General features: G+C 44.9%; 1 protein-coding gene across 6 annotated transcripts in view; it reads left to right on the top strand.

The window, feature by feature from the left end:
• Window positions 1-17,397, top strand: part of ZNF12 (zinc finger protein 12) — a 49,081-nt gene extending 31,684 nt beyond the window's left edge. For 4 of the 6 annotated variants that reach the window (XM_061209470.1, XM_061209467.1, XM_061209468.1 and 1 more), the window contains 4 exons: window positions 3,145-3,209; window positions 9,938-10,064; window positions 10,333-10,428; window positions 13,308-17,397. In XM_061209470.1, the coding sequence (XP_061065453.1) occupies window positions 3,195-3,209; window positions 9,938-10,064; window positions 10,333-10,428; window positions 13,308-15,160 (2,091 nt within the window). In that variant the 5' untranslated portion in view covers window positions 3,145-3,194 and the 3' untranslated portion in view covers window positions 15,161-17,397. Of the gene's footprint in view, window positions 1-1,800; window positions 2,229-3,144; window positions 3,210-9,937; window positions 10,065-10,332; window positions 10,429-13,307 lie in introns of those variants that run through there. The other 2 variants (XM_061209471.1, XM_061209466.1) reach the window with 2 other exon arrangements.
• Window positions 17,398-21,382: the final 3,985 nt, after the last annotated feature.

Raw genomic sequence — 21,382 nt, 5'->3', positions numbered from 1 at the left:
AAGTATCTAAATCTTTTTCAAAGCTAAATCAGTCTCTTGCCAGCATTACAACCCAGGAATGTTTTTGTGAAGGACCTGAGAGCTATCTTCTTTATCTCTCTGTCACCAGGGGAGTTTAGGCTAGGTGTTAGGCACTTTGCTCTGAGCTGTAACTACCTGCTTGTCCTAGAGATAGGAGAAGTTGTCTTTCTCCTTTGGATAAAGGGTATGAACTAGCATGGACAGCCACCGAGATGACCAGTGAATTTAGGATGTACTCTGAAAGAATGTATGCCATTTTTATGGTGTTGTCAAGTCTTTTCACATGAGACAAGTTCCCGTTTATCTTGAGGACATGTATGCAACAGATTTTATCTGCTGAGCTATAAAAAAAAAGGTGAGGTTGATTTCATTTGCACAAACATTAGTGGTTCGCCTGTGGTGCACAGCACAGTCTGGTTGAATGGCTATTCAACAGTAAAACCGTTTTCTTTATTTCTACATTTGTGGAGAGGATTTTCTCTGTTGGCGGGAGATTTTATTTTTATTTTTGTTGTTAGTTAATTACATCATTAATTAATGAGACTGCGCTGCGCAGCATGCGGAATTTTAGTTCCCCAACCAGGAGTCAAACACGTGCCCCCTGCAGTGGAACCTAGGAGTCTTAACCACTGGACCGCCAGGGAAGTCCCTGGAGATTTTATTTTTAACTTTTCCCCTAGTAGCTTTTAAGAAACAGTTGGTCAAGAACACGGTTATATTATTTCACCCCAAAAATAGTGATAAATCATTACCCTTATGATTCCATTTTTGAAAAATGATGTTTTTACCTAACATAAACAATATCCTCTTTAAGAGGTAAGATCCCAGGTATCTGTTTTCTTTTTTCGGTTTCTGTGTACCATCTGATTTTTGTATAGTTTTTAATGCGTTGGTTGTGTAATCTTAAAAGCTTAGGGGCTTCCCTGGTGGCGCAGTGGTTGAGAATTTGCCTGCTGACGCAGGGGACACGGGTTCGAGCCCTGGTCTGGGAAGAACCCACGTGCCGCGGAGCAACTAGGCCCGTGAGCCACAACTACTGAGTCTGCGTGTCTGGAGCCTGTGCTCCGCAACGAGAGGCCGCGACAGTGAGAGGCCCGCGCACCGCGATGAAGAGTGGCCCCCGCTTCCCTTGCACAGAAACGAAGACCCAACACAGCCAAATAAATAAATAATGTTTTTTAAAAAAAATTAGAGCACTTAAAAGATATTTTTAAATAAATAAATAAATAAATAAATAAAAAGCTACAATTTCTATTTTCTTTTCCTTCCGTGGGTAATATTAGTTTGTATCATGGCTGGGCATTTATTGTATCCTAGGATTTGAATGAAAGTTGTAGCGTTTCAGTTAAGCGAACATGATACACTCCTTCCCCTCTGCTGGTGGTGGGGGAATCTCAGATGTAACCCGAAATGTCTGAGGGCAGGGAAAGGACCAGGGACCCTGGAGGCCATCCCACAGCCCCCACTTGAGGCCACACCTTTCCTTGATCGCTAACAGGAGTGAACACAAATGGGCAATTGAATCCCTGGTCCAGGCGGCCCACCCTCGCAGCACAGCCGCTCTTCACCGCCAGATGAGCTGGAGACATTTAAGACGCTCACTAACTTGACGGCGCGGAGAGTTCTGGGAAATAGAGTCCTGCTCCTTGTCCCGCTCTCCGGGCGGGCTTTGGGAGGCGAACTTCCGGCGTCCTCCTGCGCAGGTGCGCCTCCACGTTTTGTGCGTGTCGGCGCACGCGCACCGTCGCCCCGTCGCCCTCGCTTCCTGTGCGTGCCCAGGTCACCGCTGGTTGTCGTTCCCACGTCTTGGCCTCTGGAGGGCCAGGATTTCGGGGCTTGCGTAGCTGGACGCCGTCCGGCCCGGCCGCAGCCATCGGGAGCGGGCTGTGCGGGCGAGGGTTCGCGCGTGCCGGCCGGAGGCTGGAACTGGGACCCCCGAGCGCGAGCCGCGGAGCCCGCGGGCAGGGCTGGAGGGGCCGGGCGGGCGGCGGCGGCGCAGTGCCCGGCCGTCTGCAGCGCGCGGCAGAGCGAGGTCCCGAGAGGGACGTGGGCCTGAAGGAGCTTGTGCCGTAGGACCAGAGCCGGCTCCTCGGGCCTAGTGGCCTTGTGAGGCGGAGAAGAGGGACCCCGGGAGAGGAGCGCGCCGGAGAAGCAGCCCCCGGCCCAGAGTCTTGGGAGCCCGGGGCCGGTCAGCGAGTCCCGACGGGGTAGGTGGTGCGTCTGCGGGAGAGCGACCGGGAGGGTTTGACCGCTTCCCGGAGGTGGAGGGGTCGGGCTGGAGGGCAAGGCCGGCTGCTCCGGATGGGGCTCCCCTGGGACTTGTGAGTTGCGGGTGTGCTGGGGGAGCAGGGGCCACAGGCTCGGCCGGGACGTGCCGCGTCCACCCCTCCCTGCAACCCCGATCCTCCTCGTTCTCCTGCTGTCGCCGTGTCGGGCTCTCGCACGTGTCTCTCGAGGCCCGTCAGCACGTTGTTGTCTAAGCGAAGCGTCCGCTGCCCCCCTGGGTTGTGCCCCGTGGACTCGCACGGTGTAGTTAGTGCGGGATGAGTCTGCAAGGCTTCTGTCCCGCTGCCTCGGTTGAGGAAGGAAGAGATTGGGCCTGAGAAGGGAGGTGACTTGTCCCAGATCCTCACCGGGTGTGCACGTGGGGTCGCTAACAGGACTCAGAACTCCTAGGGCAGGTGTTCTGTCCACTTAAAGTCAGTTTTAATAAAAGAGTTTTTTGAGCATCGCACTTAAGTTTGTACAAATAATTGAAAGACTGAAACGCACCTGAGTGTATCCCTTTATTCTGGGTGTCCTGTGGATTTTCTGATCTTAAGTTGTTAACAGACTTAGAAGAGATAAACAATAAGCGTTTTTTAATCTCATATTTAATGACGGAGGTTTATTTTAATAGGATTCAATGTACACTCGGTACTGAAAAAAAAGTATCGCCCCAGTTACCACAGTCACGTGGGAGTTACAGACATGAGGGTGGTTGCTCCCTCCTAATCTAACAGGCCCTTCTGAAGGTGAAAGGGCGGGTCTCCCACAGGTGTCTCTTGTGGAGCCCGAGACAGGTGCTCGTGCACCCTGAGCCCCTTCATTCGTAGCTTCACTACCTGCGTTTTCCTTCTCCAGGTCCGCCTCCACTGTCACAGTCCTGTACGTTGTTCCAAGAGCATCGGAAAATGAATCGGTCTCTGGTGAGTTTTGCTGTTTATGTATTTACCTGCTGCTCTTCTTTTGTTATAACACCTTGGGAGACGAATAGTTCAAAATTTAAAATGGGAAAGTAGAAGTAGGTAAAAGATGTGATTAGGTAAATCTTAGAGGAGCAGGTTAGGACCAAGTGTTTCTGGCAAGTTCTATGTGTCGATTCCATGATCCTCTTATACCCACAGTACAAGCCTCGTGTTCTTGACGTTTGTGGCACAATACCATCCCTTGCTTGACTTACATTGTCCTGCCGAAGCACTTTTGTTCTCGGGCGTGAAAGGTTTCCTTGAGGATCCCGCTATAGGCCGCTAGCCTTCCTGAGTGACAGCCCCTAACGTGTTGACATTGGTGCCTTCCTTGTGCTTCCTGTAAGCCAAGAGCATGCTGTCCAGGGAGTACTCAGTGCATATAACTCTTTTGTGTAGTAGAACAATGTTGTCCCGTAGGTACATTGTTTTCAGTGCTCAATCCAGGGATGCAGCGAGGATCATCTGGAGGAACTGCCTTGTCACCCTTCAAGTAAATTTCCCTCTTTGTCTCTTACAATCTAACGGGGTCGCATTACACACCACGTAGTGATGTCTCTGGCAAAGATTCCTTATTTCCCATCTGAATTTTATCGTGCAGCCTGCGGTCTTGGTTCTGCCCCTCCCCGGAACCTGATCCGGTTGAGATGACCTGTCATCCAGCATACAAACCAGTGGAGATTTGCCAGTCCTCACTTCAGACCACTGTCGCCTTCCCATCTACAGAGTCTCCTATGTTGGTTTCTGTGGCAGATCTCTCCTTGCTCTCTTCCTGACTGATTCTTTCTTCCGCCCTCTTTGTGTGTTGTCTTTTTACTCTTGGTTCATGACTCTTGAACCTGTCTGATCTCACCCTCTGGTGCTTTTCACCTCCAGCTCTGTCAGTTCTCCCACCTGGACCAGATAGATGCCTCTGTCCAGCCACTTGCCAGCATCTCTATGGAGTTTGTCCAAAGGGCACCTCAAATGACTAGATCCAGTAGATCCAAAAATGATTATTTACAGCTCCCCTGCCCCTTGCCTTCTCCTTTTGTCCCTGCCGGCTCATCGTTGCATCATCCAGCCTGTCACCCTACCCAGAAAAATGGGTTCATTGTAGAGTCCTTCTCCATCCTCTGTTACCACGTTGTAGTATTAGGCTTGTTAATGTCGTATTCTAAACGGTTTTTATTCGTTCCCTTTCATCCCATACTTGCTACCATTAAAATAGCTTATTTTTTCATTTCTGTAGTTACAGAACCTTTTTTTCTGTGCTGCTACCTCTTTCCTCCACCAGCTCAAGTGTATTTTCCACGCTGAGTATTTCTCCTAAAATGAATCACAGCATTTTGTCTCCATGTGGGAAGCACTTTAGAGGTTCCCTGGGTGACTGGACAAACGAGGTTGCCATTCTGTGGAGCCATTAACCCTCGAGCCCAGCACTGGGGGGAGGTCGTCACTCGCTGCTGATGCGTTTGGATGGGTCTGTGGGGTGAGATCCTGCTCGGAGAGGCTTAGGAGAGAGGAGTGGGAGAACGGGGTTTGTTGTGTTCCTAGCTTTTTGAAGACGTTTTGCTGTGACGGGAAAAAGAGAAATTGGACAGTAGCTGGAGTAGGATCTGAGGTCCGGGGCGGGTCTTGTGTTGTGTTGTGCTGTGTTGTAACGGGAGAAACAACAGTGGGAATGATCCAGTAGACGCGTGTGGGAGCGGGGAGAGCTGCGGCCCGGGGTCCTGGCGTGGGGAGGGGGTGGCAGAGCTGGGGTGCAGGTGGAGAAGCCCTCCGATGGCTTCTCTGTTCTCAGGGAAACAGCAGCTCAGCTGAGGGTGAGGGTGAGGTTGGGGGTTGGAGGAGAGGGCAGCGCTCTGGGGCCCCATGGACATTTTCTGCTCTGCTGATGGAAGTATCCCCAGAAGAAATGTCCTGCTTGCCTCGCTCTTTGCTTTGGAGACCCTTCACACCATCTAGTGTTGTGTTTTTTTTTCTTTGACGTAAACATCAAATGTTTTCAGGTTCTGCATCTGATCTTAAGAAGTAATTCTCTGCTTCCAGGAGCTTCTCTTTTCCTCAGGGAAGGCACTTCACAGACGTAATTACAGGAGAGGACGAGAATCCTGCCCGTCGATGCGTAGGGAACTCCAGAGTGCTGACAAAGCAGAGCCTGGTTTTATTTATTTATTTATTTATTTATTTATTTTAATTTTTATTCATTTATTTATTCATTTTTGGCTGTGTTGGGTCTCTGTTGCTGCGCGCGGGCTTTTTTCTCTAGTTGCGGCAAGCGGGGGCTACTCTTCGTGGCGGTTCGCAGGCTTCTCATTGTGGTGGCTCCTCTTATTGCGGAACGCAGCTTCTAGGCATGCGGGCTTCAGTAGTTGTGGCTCGCGGGCTCTAGAGCGCAGGCTCAGTAGTTGTGGCTCACGGGCTTAGTTGCTCCGCAGCATGTGGGATCTTCCCGGACCAGGGTTCGAACCCGTGTGCCCACCATTGGCAGCCGGATTCTTAACCACTGCACCACCAGGGAAGTCCGAGAGCCTGGTTTTAAATGCATTGTCAGAGCACGTGGCTCAGTGACTCGGGGAAGGGTGACGGCCCTCAAGTGACCAGGACTTGGGTAGCTGCAGAGGTTGGCGAGGCTCTCAGAGCAGCGTGAGGTGGGCTGGATGAGGCTCCTGAGGTGCTGGTAAGGACCTCCTTCCTTAGGATGTGGGCCTCCTGTCAGGAACAGCGGGACGTGAATGCAGGCAGACCCTGAGGTTGACTGAAGAGCCTCCCCTGTGTGCTGGTTTTGCTTTCATCCTGTGGAGAAAGTGAAATCTTGTAATTGGGACAGTGAGTCATCTGATCAAAAGATGTCCTGTGTAGAGACTGTGGACGGCATGAAACGCGGAGTGGGGTGCGGTGGGTCAGTCAGGGGGACTCTGGGCTCCAGCGCGATGCCCGACAGGAAGGGGCGAGGCCGCGGCGTGTTCCCGCTGGTCCTAGGCCCCGGTAAACGGTATGGACTGTTCCCTTGGGGGTTTTCCTTAATCGCGAATGAGGTTGAGAGCGTTTTCACGTGCTTAGAAGCTGTTTCTTCATTTTAACTGATAGACAGTTTTAGAGCAGTTTTAGGGTTACAGGAGAATCGAGCAGACAGCAGTTTCCTATGCCCGTCCCTCTGGGTTCCCTCCCTTGATAACATCTCGCGCTTGTGTGGCGCGTCATCTCAGTGATGGATCAGCACTGACACCTAATTCTCCCCTGGAGTCTGTAGTTTATATTAAGGCTCACTCTCTGTGTCCTACTGTTCAGGTTTGGACACGTGTGATGACCTGCAGCCACCACTGCAGTGCCACCCAGAACCATTTCAGTGCCCGAAACATCCCTGGGGGCCACCTGTTCATCCCCCCCCAACGCCCCCAAGCCCCCGACAGCTGCTGATCTTGTTACTGTCTGTGTATTTTTGCCCTTTCCAGAATGTCACGTAGTTGGAATCCTTCAGTCTGTGGTCTTTTCAGACCGGTGTATTTCTGTTTTTATATGAAGGGCCTGTTCATGTCCACTGCCGGTCTTCCTGCCCCAATACTGTCTTGTTTTCTTTTGTTTCGTTCTGTTCTGTTTTGTTTTCCTTGTCTTATTGACTTACAGAGTCGTCTTAAATGTTTCTAAATTTTTCCAGTTGGGGTCATGTTAGTAAACATTGTTTTCCAAGTTTTATTGTGTTTTTCCTGTATTTTCCAGCATTAGTATGTAATTCATTACTTTTTTTTACTTTGAGAAGTTGAATACTATGCATTTGAAAAGTTTCCCAAAATCAGCACGTTTGTGTGGGTAAGATTCCTAGTTGAACAGCACCCCCCGTGGTCAGTACTGGAGTGCAGCTTCTTTGCGGGGGGAGGCAGGGGAGGTGGGAGGAATGCGTCGGTCTCGTGGTTCCCTTTCTGTTGGTTCTTAGTTCCCCTTTCTGGTTCTGGGCACTACATCAGCCACTCTCCTGGGATGGGCCAGGCAGGTGGGGTCCTCACTTGCTGTCTCTGGAGGCTGTGTGTGTCTGAGAACACCTTTCTTTTTCCCTGACGAGCGAGAGGACTCTTTTGGTTAGGGAGCGGTGTTCTAGGACTGCGGCCCTTGGGCCCCCTCTGTTCTGTGTCATTTGGGCCCCAGCCATGCGTGGGAGATCTCTGACACACGGACGCCGCTGTTAAAGTCCTCTTGGGTTTTTGTCGTTTACAATCCTCTGAGGAATACTCCTTTTCTCTAATGGAATTCCAGTGCTTAAGCTTTCTAGCCACTCATGAAAGGAATCTCAGAAAGGAAAGGAGACCGGTCCTCTCTGCCCCCAAGCAGGGGAGTGAGCCGACCCTGTTAACCTCACGCTGAGAACGTGGCTTGTGGGAAATGTGTAACCAGTGCTGAGTTCTGTGATTACAAGGCTGTCTGTGGAATCTTACTGTACCAAGTGGTCTTTTAAGACACATACATCGTGGGTTGTTCCCTTGTGTTTTGAAACGAACCTAAAACCCCTAAATATTTGCAGTTCTGATTGCTTTCTTAATTTGTTATCCAGGTTTCCTGAAATCCATTTTCTTAAAGTTTAAAATACAAGAAGAGTGCAATTTTCTAATCTTCCCTTTACATAAAAGTGAACGTGGGCAAGCCACTTAACCCATCACCAAAGAGAAAATCATTTGGAACATTCACAATATTGCTGTTTTCAAGCAGCAACAGTGCACGTATTTTTTACAAGTGAAAACTATAATGTTTTCTTATTGTGCTGTTTTTTTCTCATCAGGCAAAACTATAATGTTTTCTTATTGTGCTGTTTTTTTCTCATCAGGCAAAACTACAAGCGATTAGAAAAGCCCCACAAATCACACATTTTGTGAAATTACAAATGCAAAACCGGAACGTAGAATAAGGTGTGCGTGATTCTACTTATGCGTTAAAATTAGACTAGTTCATGGTCTCATCCCTCACTCTCTTGCATTTGGTAATAACTTTCAGTGTGTGAAGTGGGCCCCATGTCTTCATCCGGGCAGCCACAGGTGTGACCGGTGACGCCTGATTTGAATTTGGGCCGAGCTTCTGGAGGACTTGCTGTCGCTTTCTGAGACAGACTTCTGGAGGCTGAGCTGAGGCAGTTCTGCACAGACACTCGTCTGCCTTGGGCGGCAGCCACCTCTTCCCCTGCCCCGTGTGTCCTGTCAGCAGCTGGGCACCCTCAGCCTTCCCAGGCCAGCAAAGCCTGGGTCCCAGACATCTCTGCATGTGGAGCTGTGGGTCAGGTGACCTGGCACCTCAGGGGACCTTGCTTACAGGACCCATCCTGCCTCTTCGATTGTTCCACATAAAGAACTTTGATTTTCAGTCAATGTCAGGAGTTTGTTGCCATCTTAAACGGCTCCTGAGCTTGGCGTGGTCTTTTCCTTAACCTCTTCCATACCATTCCTCCCTCCACGTTCTTTTGAAATCACCTGAACTTTTTTGTTTTTAACATGCTTGTCCTGTGTTGTATTCCTTTCTTGGCAATTGCGTAAACTTAACAGCCACCTTACATTTAGTTATTTAAATTTACTTCTCTGTTTTCTTCTTCATATCTGTCCTTCTTTAAAGAGTAATGAGATACACTTTAGATTATCAACAATAATAGTAGGTATTATTGAGAAGCATGTTATGTCCAAAGAACTATGTTAAGTGCTTTCCATGGATGAACCCATTTGATACTGATTTGTATCATTATGTGATAGGTACCATTATTATCTTTATTTCAGAGGTGATGCTACAGAAGGAAACAGTTTGTAATGACTGGTGTGAGTGTTTGTGAATTTATTCAAAAGATCCACGTTAAAACGTCTGGGTGTAGCCATTTCTGGTTCTTTTGTGAGCTCTCTGTCCCTTGTCAGGAGTGTGCTTCTCCCCTGGAAGGTGTTGGTGGGAAGAAGGGATTCCAAGTCCCCAGCTGGGAATTAGGGGCAGCTGAACAAAGCTGTCCCCAACAGCTCGTGTAGCAGGTCAGGGTCAGACCGCTGCAGGCTTATCCTCATAGTAAATACGGAACTAGGATGTGTTGCCTGGCTTGCTTGTTGCTTTGGTAAGTGTGGTGAATACTGCAGCTCGGCTCCTTCTGTGAGCTGTAGGAGAAGCTTAGGGCAGGAACGGGACACATGTGTCTGGAGTTTAGGAGAGAAGCCTGGGCTGGTGATATAAATTTGGGAAATGTTGACATGTAGATGGTAATTAAAGCCATGAGGCCAGATGGGATCACCATCAAAGCAAAATGTAAAAGAAAATAACTGAGCCCCAGGCCACTCTAACTTGAGGATGACTCAGAGGAGAGGAGGAGCCAGCAAACGAGACTGAGAAGGAGTGGCCGGGGAGGTAAGAGGAGGACCACGCTGTTAACAGTCTGGAAGCAAAACGAAGGGGCACAGTGCATCCCGGGTTGGCACACACGCCCTCAGGCCTGTGCTCCTCGGGGGCAGGGGCATTGTCTGCTGTTGTAGGTCCCCAACAGCCAGGATTGTTCCTTGCTCACAGTATAAGACAATATTTTCTTTCTTTGCTGTACACTGAACGAACTCATGGCAGTGTATTGTATTTATTTTCCTCCCACGAGATCCATAACATAAAAGAGGTATACAGTGTTAACTTTCTTGGTGAGCTGGGTAAGCTCTTGTCCCCCTAAGTCTTCTCCACGTCACCCAGTTCCCATCACGGTGCCATTACAGGGGCCAGTGTCATTCAAGGACGTGGCTGTGGACTTCACCCAGGATGAGTGGCAGCAGCTGGACCCTGAGCAGAAGACAACCTACAGGGATGTGATGCTGGAGAACTACAGCCACCTCGTTTCTTTGGGTGAGGAGAGCCTGCTTTCTGAATTGCTGAGATAAACAGGATTTCCCTCTAACTTACTGACTTTAACTTTGAATTTAATGGGACAAATGTGAGTAATCTGGGGCACCAGGCAGGAGGGCATTTGGTCTTTGCCTCCAAGTAGGTTCTAATTTTGGTACAGCACAGATGGCCACTTCTGTTGTGTAGCTCGAAAGGCAGCCCTTTGCTTAGACGACAGATCTGGAAGCCCAGCAGCCAGGCTCAAGTTCTCTCTCATTTCTGTTAACAGGGTGTCACATTATCAAACCGGAAGTTATCACCAAGTTGGAGAAAGGAGAAGAGCCATGGATAGTGGGAGGAGAATTCCTACTTCAGAGTTACCCAGGTGTGTGAGTGAGGCAGTGAGGAGGTCGGTAACTCAGAAGTGTTTTTCCCTGGAATTTTTTAATGGTGCCAAGCCTTAGAAGTGATTAAGGAGAGTTGCTTGTGTGCTTTAGCTACGCAAATCTCGCTCCCAAAGACTTCCTCCTTCCCCACAAAAGCTTATGTTGGTAGAGCTTCTCCACGCTTGCTTCTACCCAGAACCAAACCCACTCACTTCCTTCTTCCTCTTAAACCTCAGATCCCTTGTTCTTACAGCATATTCAGTAACCTCTTATCGTAGATTCTTTTTGCTTTCAGGTATTCATAGTCTGTTACTAGAGAATAACTCGTGACTCTCCATATTCTTATTACTTTCCTTTTTCTTCTTTCCCATGAAATGCCTCAGACTTGTTTCTGTCTGCAGTTTCACTTCTCACTTCTCTTTCCTTGAGGTCAGAGGTCCAACCCCCATCCTGTGCATAAACCAGTAAACTCAGTTCACCTTTGCTGTCCTGAGCACGGGTGCTGGTCATTCCTGAGACGAGTGCTGCTGGAGTTTGGAGTCTCCCTCTTCCAAATGCCCATTTTCATCTTGTCTCCTATTTACTGTTCTGTGGCCAGGGCCTTGAATGCTGTCGTGTCGGAGTAGGTGCGGAGTGAGTAGGAGGTACAGAAATGAGTCATGGATCATTTATCCTCCCACCCCCGCCCCCTCCAGAAATGTCTCTGAAGGATCTGCTTCGCCCTTCGGTGGTTTGTTCCCCGACTTCTTCAAAGGGCTCCTCCTGTCTCAAGTCTTGAGGGTTTTTGTCTGTTTAATGCTGCATTGTCCGCCCTGTCCTCTGGTTCAGTGTTTCCCGTGGGAGCAGTAGGTGCTCCTTCATTCTGACTGGATTTGCAAGATGTGTTCATCTGCCTTTCTAATCCATCTTATCACTAGTCTCATAGGGTAAGCCTACAGCGATTTCCTGTTGATTCCTAAAAGGAATTTAAATTTCTCCTCCTTTAAGAATTACCCAATATTGGCCCTGTGTTAACCTGGAAATTTTAATTTTCTATTGTTTCCCGAAACTCTGGATAAATTCCCTTTGGTCCACACTTCTAAATGTCTTCTGTTTCATTGGGGTGTGGGTTATTTGTCCAGATTACACATTCTTTAAGTCTGAACTCAAATATTCAACCCCTCCTTGAAGTTTTTCCTTCCAGCTCTAATCATCACTCCAATGTTTTCTTTCTCTTGACTTTGACTCCACCTCATGGTGATGCCTTAAAAAAAAAGCTAGGTCTGATCAAGGAATCTGTTATTTGATTATGTATTTTTTGCTTGAGCTTCTGCACACCACGCCCCCCATAATCCAATAAAGAAAAGGCCATGTTCTCTCCCCTCATCATAGTATGTAACATATAGTACATGTTTATTTCTTTGATTATCTGAGGAGCCAGGTAGGTGAAAGAACCTTCTTGTCCATTCAGTCAGAAATAATTTATAGGCAGGTATTTCTTTTTATTTTATTATTTTCATTTTTTTTATTGAAGTATAGTCAATTTATAGTGTTGTGTTAGTTTCAGGTGTACAGCAAAGTGATTCAGCTATAGGCATTTATTTTTCTAAATATGCATGTCTAGGTGACATCCCATATATTCTGCTGGTAGTCGAAAGATGTCCATATGATTAAGAACAACTATGATTTCTATTGAGGGGTTCAAAGGAAATAGGAAATAGAGCCATACTTTCTAAGACGTTATGGTTAAGAAAAGAGAACAGAGATGCATGGGTAGTTTAAAACTCAGCATTGCACATGGAATGTTAATGTTCCAATGCAAGGCTGAATCAAAAATGTATGGATAGTAATTATTTTCAACTTTAAGGGGAAATGGAGCTAATTAACTTGAGAAAGGACTTGAATAGTATTTTTTTTTTAAGCATGACACACCCTAAAAGATAGGATTTGAGTGGATCAAGGCTGGAAGTCCGGCAAACTTAGTAAAACAATAGGAGCAGAGACCTGTGGTTGAACGTAAGCTGGGGCATTGCTGGTACCAGACATCTCGGTGTAGGTGACAGTGCCTTAGCCTGTGATCTGTCTCTCCACTTGATGTGAAGTGCCATGGTGTAAAGTGCTGATCCACCTCCTCAGACTGATTCCTCCTTGTCCTTGTCCAGCAGCTAAACTCATTGTCGCCCCATCAGTTTACCTGTTTGCTGTGAGTCCTTTCACATCTAAGAGTTGGTCATTCACCCAGCATCCTTTGTCTTCTCATCATTGCTCTACGTTTGTATTTTACTTTCTATACCCAGTTTCGAACAAAATCTTAAAAGTAGCAAAGATCAAAGGTGCTTGTGTGTGTTTTATTATATAAATTTATTTTTAATTTTTATTTATTTTTGGCTGCGTTGGGTCTTCGTTGCTGTGCGTGGGCTTTCTCTAGTTGTGGCGAGCAGAGGCTACTCTTAGTTGCAGTGTGCAGGCTTCTCATTGCGGTGGCTTCTCGTTGCAGAGCATGGGCTCTAGGTATGCGAGCTTCAGTAGTTGTGGCACGCAGGCTCTAGAGCACAGGCTCAGTAGTTGTGGCACATGGGCTTAGTTGCTCTGTGGCATGTGGGATCTTCCCGTGTCCCCTGCACTGGCAGGCAGATTCTTAACCACTGAGCCATCAGGGAAGCCCGGTGCTTGTGCTTTTGTCAGCTTTCCTCACCACTGGAGATTGTGGAGGTTGTGTGTGTGCATGTGCGTGCTTATTCCAAACCAAAAGAATAAGAGAAAAAAGTACACTTGGAGTTGTTTTCATCTGTCCATGAAGCTAGCACCTGTGCCACAAAGAAATGGCTTGTGTACAAGTCACATTTCATATCTTATATAGGAAGATGTATAAAAATTGGTTAATTTTGCCTCTTTTTAGAAGAAGACTGGGAAGTCCATGATCTGATAGAGGGAGCGCAGGAAAATGAAGACAAACATTCAAGGCAAACTGAATCTGTCAACAACAAAACCCTGATTGAAGAGAGAGGTAATGTTTTTGGTAAGGCTTTTAATGTGGAAACAAACCCTGTTCCTTCAAGAAAAATATCCTGTAAATGTGACTCATGTGGAAAGAGTTTAAAATCTACTTCAGAATATATTAGTAGTGATGGAAGCTATGCAAGAATGAAGCCTGATGAATGTAGTGCATGTGGGAAATCACTTCTCCATGTTAAGCTTGAAAAAACTCATCCAGGAGATAAACCTTATGAATTTAATCAAAATAGGGAGGCTTATGCTCTAAATGAAGGAAGTATTTTTCAGAACATTCATATTTTAGAGAAACCCTTTGAATATATAGAATATCAGAAAGCCTTTCAAAAGGGTACAGTGTTTGTTAATCATATGGAGGAGAAGCCCTACAAGTGGAACGAATCTGAAATAGCCTTTCTCCAAATGTCAAACCTCAGTGTGCACCAGAGAGCTCATATGGAAGTGAAGCCCTATGAATGCAATGCATGTGGGAAATCCTTCTGTAAAAAGTCAAAATTTATTATACACCAGAGGACTCATACTGGAGAGAAACCTTATGAATGTAACCAATGTGGGAAATCCTTCTGCCAGAAGGGAACCCTCACTGTACATCAGCGAACACACACAGGGGAGAAGCCCTATGAATGTACTGAATGTGGGAAAACCTTCTACCAGAAGTTACACCTCGTTCAACATCAGAGAACTCACTCAGGAGAGAAGCCCTATGAATGTAGTTACTGTGGAAAATCCTTTTGCCAGAAGACACATCTCACACAACACCAGAGAACACATTCAGGAGAGAGACCCTATGTTTGTCATGACTGTGGAAAAACCTTCTCCCAGAAGTCAGCACTTAATGACCATCAGAAAATTCACACAGGCGTGAAACTCTATAAGTGCAACGAGTGTGGGAAATGCTTCTGCCGCAAGTCTACTCTGACTACACACCAGAGGACACACACAGGAGAGAAACCCTACGAATGCAATGAATGTGGGAAATTCTTCTCTAGGTTGTCATATCTCACTGTACATTACAGAACTCATTCAGGAGAGAAGCCCTATGAATGTAACGAATGTGGGAAAACCTTCTACCTGAACTCAGCCCTCATGAGACATCAGAGAGTCCACACAGGAGAGAAGCCCTATGAATGTAATGAATGTGGAAAGTTATTCTCCCAGTTGTCATACCTCACTATACATCATAGAACTCACTCAGGAGTGAAACCCTATGAATGTAACGAATGTGGGAAGACCTTCTACCAGAATTCAGCCCTTTGTAGACATCGGAGAATACATAAAGGAGAGAAGCCCTATGAATGTTACATATGTGGGAAGTTCTTCTCTCAGATGTCATACCTCACTATACATCATAGAATTCATTCAGGAGAGAAGCCCTATGAATGTAATGAATGTGGGAAAACCTTCTGCCAGAATTCAGCCCTTAATAGACATCAGAGAACACACACAGGAGAGAAAGCCTATGAGTGTTATGAATGTGGGAAGTTCTTCTCTCAGATGTCATATCTCACTATCCATCATCGAATTCATTCAGGAGAGAAACCTTTTGAATGTAACGAATGTGGGAAAGCCTTCTCTCGGATGTCATACCTTACAGTACATTATAGAACTCATTCAGGAGAGAAGCCCTATGAATGTAATGAATGTGGGAAAAAATTCTACCACAAATCAGCCTTCAATAGCCATCAGAGAATTCACAGGAGAGGGAATATGAACGTACTTGACGTGGGAAGGCTTCTCTGAAGTCATACCTCATTTAATGTCACAGAACCCTCAACGTAATGAATCAGAAACTCCTACCATCCTAAGACAGAGAGTTCACACAGGTGAGTGTGGACAAGCCTTCAAGCATTAGTCAGACTTGGAATCTGGAAGTTCGCAGGATGGAAACCACAAATGTAACTAGGCCCCATGATGGGTTGACAGGAGTAAAAATTTATTGATACTTAAATTGTACATAGTTTCACCATGGATTCAAACTGTTTCACATATCAGGGAATTCAGACTAAGGGAAAATCTCTAAGGAATGTGGAGAACATACTCTGTTGGAAATTATGAATACTGAAAGTTATGTTTCTGATAAAATATAAAGCTTTTTGTAAAAAAGGCACAGAAGATGGTTGTTGTGAATAAACATGCTCCTTATGTAAATAGAAGCTGTAAAGTTGTCAGGTAGCTAATCAAGACAGTAACATGGCAACATTAAGCTCATATATGAGTGGGTCCTGAGGATGTAGGACTAATGCTTTTGAGGGTGTTTTGGTCTGTTTGCTTTTTAAGATGCTGCATTACAGGAATTGTATGTTCAGTTTGAATCATGTTTGAAAAGATGTCGTATCCTTATTAGAATAATTTCTAAGGCATATGGTAATGACCCATTTTAAGTAGCACCACTATGTTAGTATCTTAATATGCATTGTTACTGAACTAATATTTGAAAGATATGAAGTACGCTTCTTTTTGTAATCTTCCCTGGCATTTATAAATGCATTTTATCATTGTTAATGAACTAAGTCTTCCATAAGGGAGCCAGTGTTTTTAATGTTTTCAACTGTATCTGAGTTAGCAAGAGATAGAAATCTACGCAAAAAATAGAAAATGGCATAGATAATTTAAAATTGTTAATGCCAGAAATCTGTAGTGAGAAACATAGGACTCATTGCACTCAGTACAGTTTTTAAGATATACCTAAAATAGTTTCATTTTAATCTAATTTTTTTCACCTGTTTTTTATTTAGATGCCTACGTAAGTGTAAGTGTGCAGAGCACACATAATGTGTAACCTAGGAATTAACTGTAATTTTATTTGATAAGATGGTGTTTTTAAACACCGTGCTTTGCTCCTTCCTGAATGGATTAAGAGTGGGTTCATACGGGTTTGTAGCTGGCATTGTTGGGTGACCACCCTACTCACTCGCTCCTTATTGTTGGCTGGCCAAGTTTGGGTATCCATTCCTCCTGACAGAACAGAATAAATCCTGATTAGTTTCAGCCAATAATGATAATCCCTTTCTCATGGCCAGCAACTGGTTTAGAGTGGTCCAAGAACCCAATTCTAGACAAATAAAGGAAACATCTGACAGGTTATTTCTGGAAAAGTTTTCTTCAAAGCTTCAAGGAATCATGCTGGGTGACATGGAACCTTGTTGAACTTTTCCTCGTCTGGATATGATGCCTGGCTCTTTCAACAATGAATTATGATATAATTTGCACATGGCAGTGCAGAAAGATTGGAAGAACCTGGGACCTGGACAATGCTCTTGAGCCACTGAACCAGCCAGCCATGTAGCCATTCCACCTCTGGACTGTTTCTTTTCTGAAAAACTAAATTTATTTTTAAGCTGATTGATTTAGGTTGCTTTTAGGGATAACTAAAGATACAGAGTTTGTAGGAGTTACGCAATTGAGAAGTGGACTTTAGGCAAATCATTTATTTTGAGGTGCTGATATAGAAATTATCTTATTTTCTGTAAATTTTGGTGTAGTTTGAATATTAGAAAACCTGAAACCATTAAATGTGTATGTTTTCCTGAATTGTTATGTTACTGACCTAAGAACCTCTGGAACCTGATACGATGTCAGGTATATCTTTCTTTTGATAATGCATGACATAAATTTTGTTTAGGTTAATTTGTTATTCATGGATCATTGCTACCATGTTGTTGACAATATATGGTGTGAGGTAAGGACCTACTTTTGTTGTCCAGTGATTAGCCTGATAGCCTGTATTATTTGAGTAATTCACCCCTTACCACAGAGATGAAATGCCATGTTTTTCATGTGTTTCTATCACTCAAGGCACCTGTTTTTGTTGCTTATCACTTTTCCACCATATTTGTCTAGATGATCTTGAGTCTGCTACATAACAGGAATTAAAATTCTGGTAGAGTGTATAATAGTTTTGTGTAGCAACTATATACTCATAGTATATTTGTTGAAATGATATTTACAGAAGTTTCCTACACTAGTGGGAAGTAGCTTAAATACACAGAATGCATTTTAAGTAAAATATTTGAAAAGTTTAAATGGTTTACCACATTCTTTTTTTCTTATGGAGTGCCTGACTTGAAAGGGTCCTATACATGTAAGTGGTCCTCAACTGCCTCTTCAGTAATGCAGTCGTGATTGTTTCAGAGATGTCAGTGTTTTCATATTATTACATCTCTGAAATTAGGATCTATAGCATGTTCTGATTTAACTGGCATTGATTTTTTTTTTTTCCTTAGAGGTACTTAAAATAACGGGTTGTCTTAGATTTGATGGAATGCAATATTTGAAAAGTTTTTAACTATTCCCGGCAAGGCCTAAAAGTTCATGAAAGAAGGCGCCACAGGGGATGGTTCTGTTTCCCTACCCAGCAGCAAAGGCATAATGTCGAATTGGGGCAGAGCAGGAGTATTTGCTCTTTATACACAGTGACCTCATACTGTGGAGTGTGAGCAGATTTGGAACTCCCAGGGGGTTTCCAAGGGCTAAGCAGGAGGTTGACCCCTCCTGGCACATAGAGGTGAGATTCCCCCAGATTTTTTTGTTTGTTTTTTCAGTTATCCTAGTGTTAGTGAAATGGTGGTTCATTTGTTGCTTCTGTGGCCTCTCAAACAGGTCAAAATGAAGACTATTCCTAACACCAGGGCCCTCTTCTGAGGCCACAGAGAGTCACCCTCTCTTTATTCCACCTCAGTGTGCTTGGCTGGGCTGTCCACTCTAGCGCCCCAAAGAAGGTTGTATGGATAGATATTGGTAAGGATGTATTGGTATGTTTGTATACTGCGGAAGTATGTAAAATGATACAGGCATCTGGGAAACTAACCTGGAAATACCTTTTAAATTCAATAATATGTGTGCTTTATCATGCAGTAGTACCCCAATCTGTTTATAGATCCCAGAGAAATTCTATACACAGGAGGATGTATATACAGGGAATTTCACCACAGCAGGACTTTTGAGATATCCTAGGTGACTGTCATTAGAAAAGGTGAGTAAAATGTGGATCAAGCAGTGGGGTGGTGTCCAGCAGTTAGCAGTGTGTGCTCTGTTGTAGCACAGCTTATTAACACTTTTACATATGAATGGAAAAAAAATGGATGGAATGAGATTTCATGCAACTAAAAAATGTTTACATCAATTAAAGTTACACACACACCATCATAGAGGCTACAGTAGTATGTGCTTAAGGTCAGTGTGAGTACCTGTGGGGGAAGGGATGGAATTGGGGTTTGGCATGAAGAAACAGTGAGGTCCACACAGAAACCAATGCTGATAATAAGTATGTTTTTAACTGAGTAGTACAGTTAACACTGTGCCCAGGACTCCTCCAGAAATATGAAAACATGCACACAGGAAAATTAAAGGCCCCTAATTAAAATCCCCAATAATGTTTTATTCTGTTCAGTTTTAGCTAGAATTTTATAGCTTAGGTACCTAAATGATGCCTCCTGTGCCTTTTCTGGCAACTTCTACCCAAGCCAACTTTCAGGAAAATGGCACAGCTGCTGCACCTGTTGGTCGCTTTGTACTTGTAAACGTCCTTACAATGAAAGAGTGTTCTACATGTGAGTGTCTGCATCACTTCGTAGAACTCAGTGTAATAAACTGGGCTGCTGACTGTACTACAGTGTTACCCTGCTTTGTTTATGAAAGAGATTCCCCCTTCAGTTTCAACTGGCACATCACTGGAGATTTAACTTCTCAACTTACCTTTCAGGTAGGTGTGGCCAGGTGATTATGTTGGAGCCCATTAGGAAAATCTGTTGTCATCCTCTGAGTCACATTCTTAAAAGAGTCACGTTCTTAAAAGTTGGTTCTTCACTTCCTTCCCTTGCTTTGGCTGTGACTGATAGAAATTATTCTTTAGATTTTTAAAAAAACTAAACATATAAAAACCATTCTTGGTTTATGCTGTACAAAAAAGAGGCAGTGGGCTTAATTTGGCCTATGATCCATATTATTTTGCCGACTCCTGCTTAGGGGATGGAAAAGTAATACATTAAAGGGAAACTTTTCTCTGGATAACACCATGGAATGGGATGGGGAGGGTCCCCTACCTCCCTGGACCCCCCGTTTGGAATTGTACATGAGATTTCAATCTTCTCTCTTGGTTCAGCCACTTTGCTTGGCAGCCAATCTGACACTGACACAGAATTAGCCAACAAAAAAATGAACTGCAGTCATGTCTTCTAAAATGCAACCTATGCCTTCCTCCAAAACTTAGTGGTGCACTAATGATGAAATACAAGAGTGAGTCTTAGAAAGTAAAAGGCAGCCCACTCAAAATCTTTTCAACATCCAAACAAGATTATTCGTGGAATCAATAGAATCCTAATAAATACTAGCACAGTGTAATAGTATTAAATTCCTAATAAAATATGCAGTATTTTACCTTCAGAAAAATGTGTGCACCGCCCCCCCCCGCAGAAAAAAAAGAAAAATATTCACCCAGATCTTGGTTTGTAATTATTCTCCACTAAATGGAACCAGAGCTCTTAAGAGTAAAAGCTTATTCCAATGCTGATTAGGAAAATTAAGTGTAGAACAGTCATTTGTACTAGCAATCAGGAAGTGCTCGAAAACTGACGGGAAGTGATTTCACCAAAAATGGCAGAGTAGAGAAATCTGCCCCCCCCCCCGCCCCCAACATGAATGATTAATGAGCTGGCAACGTTGGCAAAACTCTAAAATCTAGTCCAGGACTTAGAACCACCAAGGAAGCTTGATAAGGGCAACACTTTGCAGTGAGAAAGCTGCCCACCCACTGTCACCCACATCTCAGGTCAGCAGCCCGATGGACGGCAGCCTGAGTCCCAGGCACAGGTTGCTGGGGGCAGGGCAAGAATGAGACCTTACCCCACAGGGCTGTGCTTGTGGGCCTCACCTGTGGGCTGCTGTCTGTAAGTCAGTAACAGGGCTTCCCTTTGTTGTTTCCTTGACTCAGAGCAGTCTTCCCAGAGGGCTGGTGCTGAAGGCATTTAAAGGCATAAGTCCTGGGGGTGGGGTGGGCAGCAACCTGGGGCAGGATGACAGTCAAAGTGAGCAGCAGACGTATTGAGAAGCCTGGGAAGGGACAAGTTGGAAAATGGAGTTCTGTGTTGCAATACGGGCTTTTGAAAAGCTTTCTAGTGCACGTCGTGTGTGCCAGGTGGGACACAGCTCAGAAAAGACCTGAAAAGTCCCTATGCTCTCACCTGGACTGGCCTGCAAGCTCCATGTAAGCTGGAAGTGAAGGCTAAGGCAGAGTGGAACCAGCCTGGCTAAGCGCTGAAGGAGTGCCCAACACAAAGCCAGCCTGCAAAACTGGGGGAATGTCCCCCCTTTTTTTGGCTCCAGGTGTTTACAGAAACTGACAAAACACAGCTGACCTCTGGAAGCTAATGGAACAGAATTAAGTGGCCACACAATATACAGATTCAATGCAATCCCTATCAAGTTACCAATGGCATTTTTTACAGAACTAGAACAAAAATTTTTTACATTTGCACAGAAACACAAAAGACCCTGAATATCCAAAGTAATCCTGAGAAAAAAAAACGGAGCTGGAGGAATCGGGTGCCCTGACAAAGCTACAGTAATCAAAACAGTATGGTACTGACACAAAAACAGAAATATAGATCAATGGAACAGGATAGAAAGCCAGAAATAAACCTACGGACCTAGGGTCACCTAATTTACAACAAAGGAGGCAAGAATATACGCGAAGACAGCCTCTTCAATAAGTGGTGCTGGGATAACTGGACAACTACATGTAAAAGAATGAAATCAGAACATTCTCTAATACCATACACTAAAATAAACTCAAAATGGATTAAAGACCTAAGTGTAAGTAAGACCAGACACTATAGAACTCTTAGAGGGAAAACATAGGCAGAACACTCTTCCACATAAATCGCAGCAATATCTTTTTGGATCCACCTCCTAGAAAAACAAAAATAAAAAACAAAAAACAAAATGGGACCTAATTAAACTTAAAAG

This window comes from Eubalaena glacialis, chromosome 13 (assembly GCF_028564815.1).
Source record: "Eubalaena glacialis isolate mEubGla1 chromosome 13, mEubGla1.1.hap2.+ XY, whole genome shotgun sequence".
Lineage (NCBI taxonomy): Eukaryota > Metazoa > Chordata > Mammalia > Artiodactyla > Balaenidae > Eubalaena > Eubalaena glacialis.
This window is presented reverse-complemented; position numbering and strand designations above follow the sequence as displayed.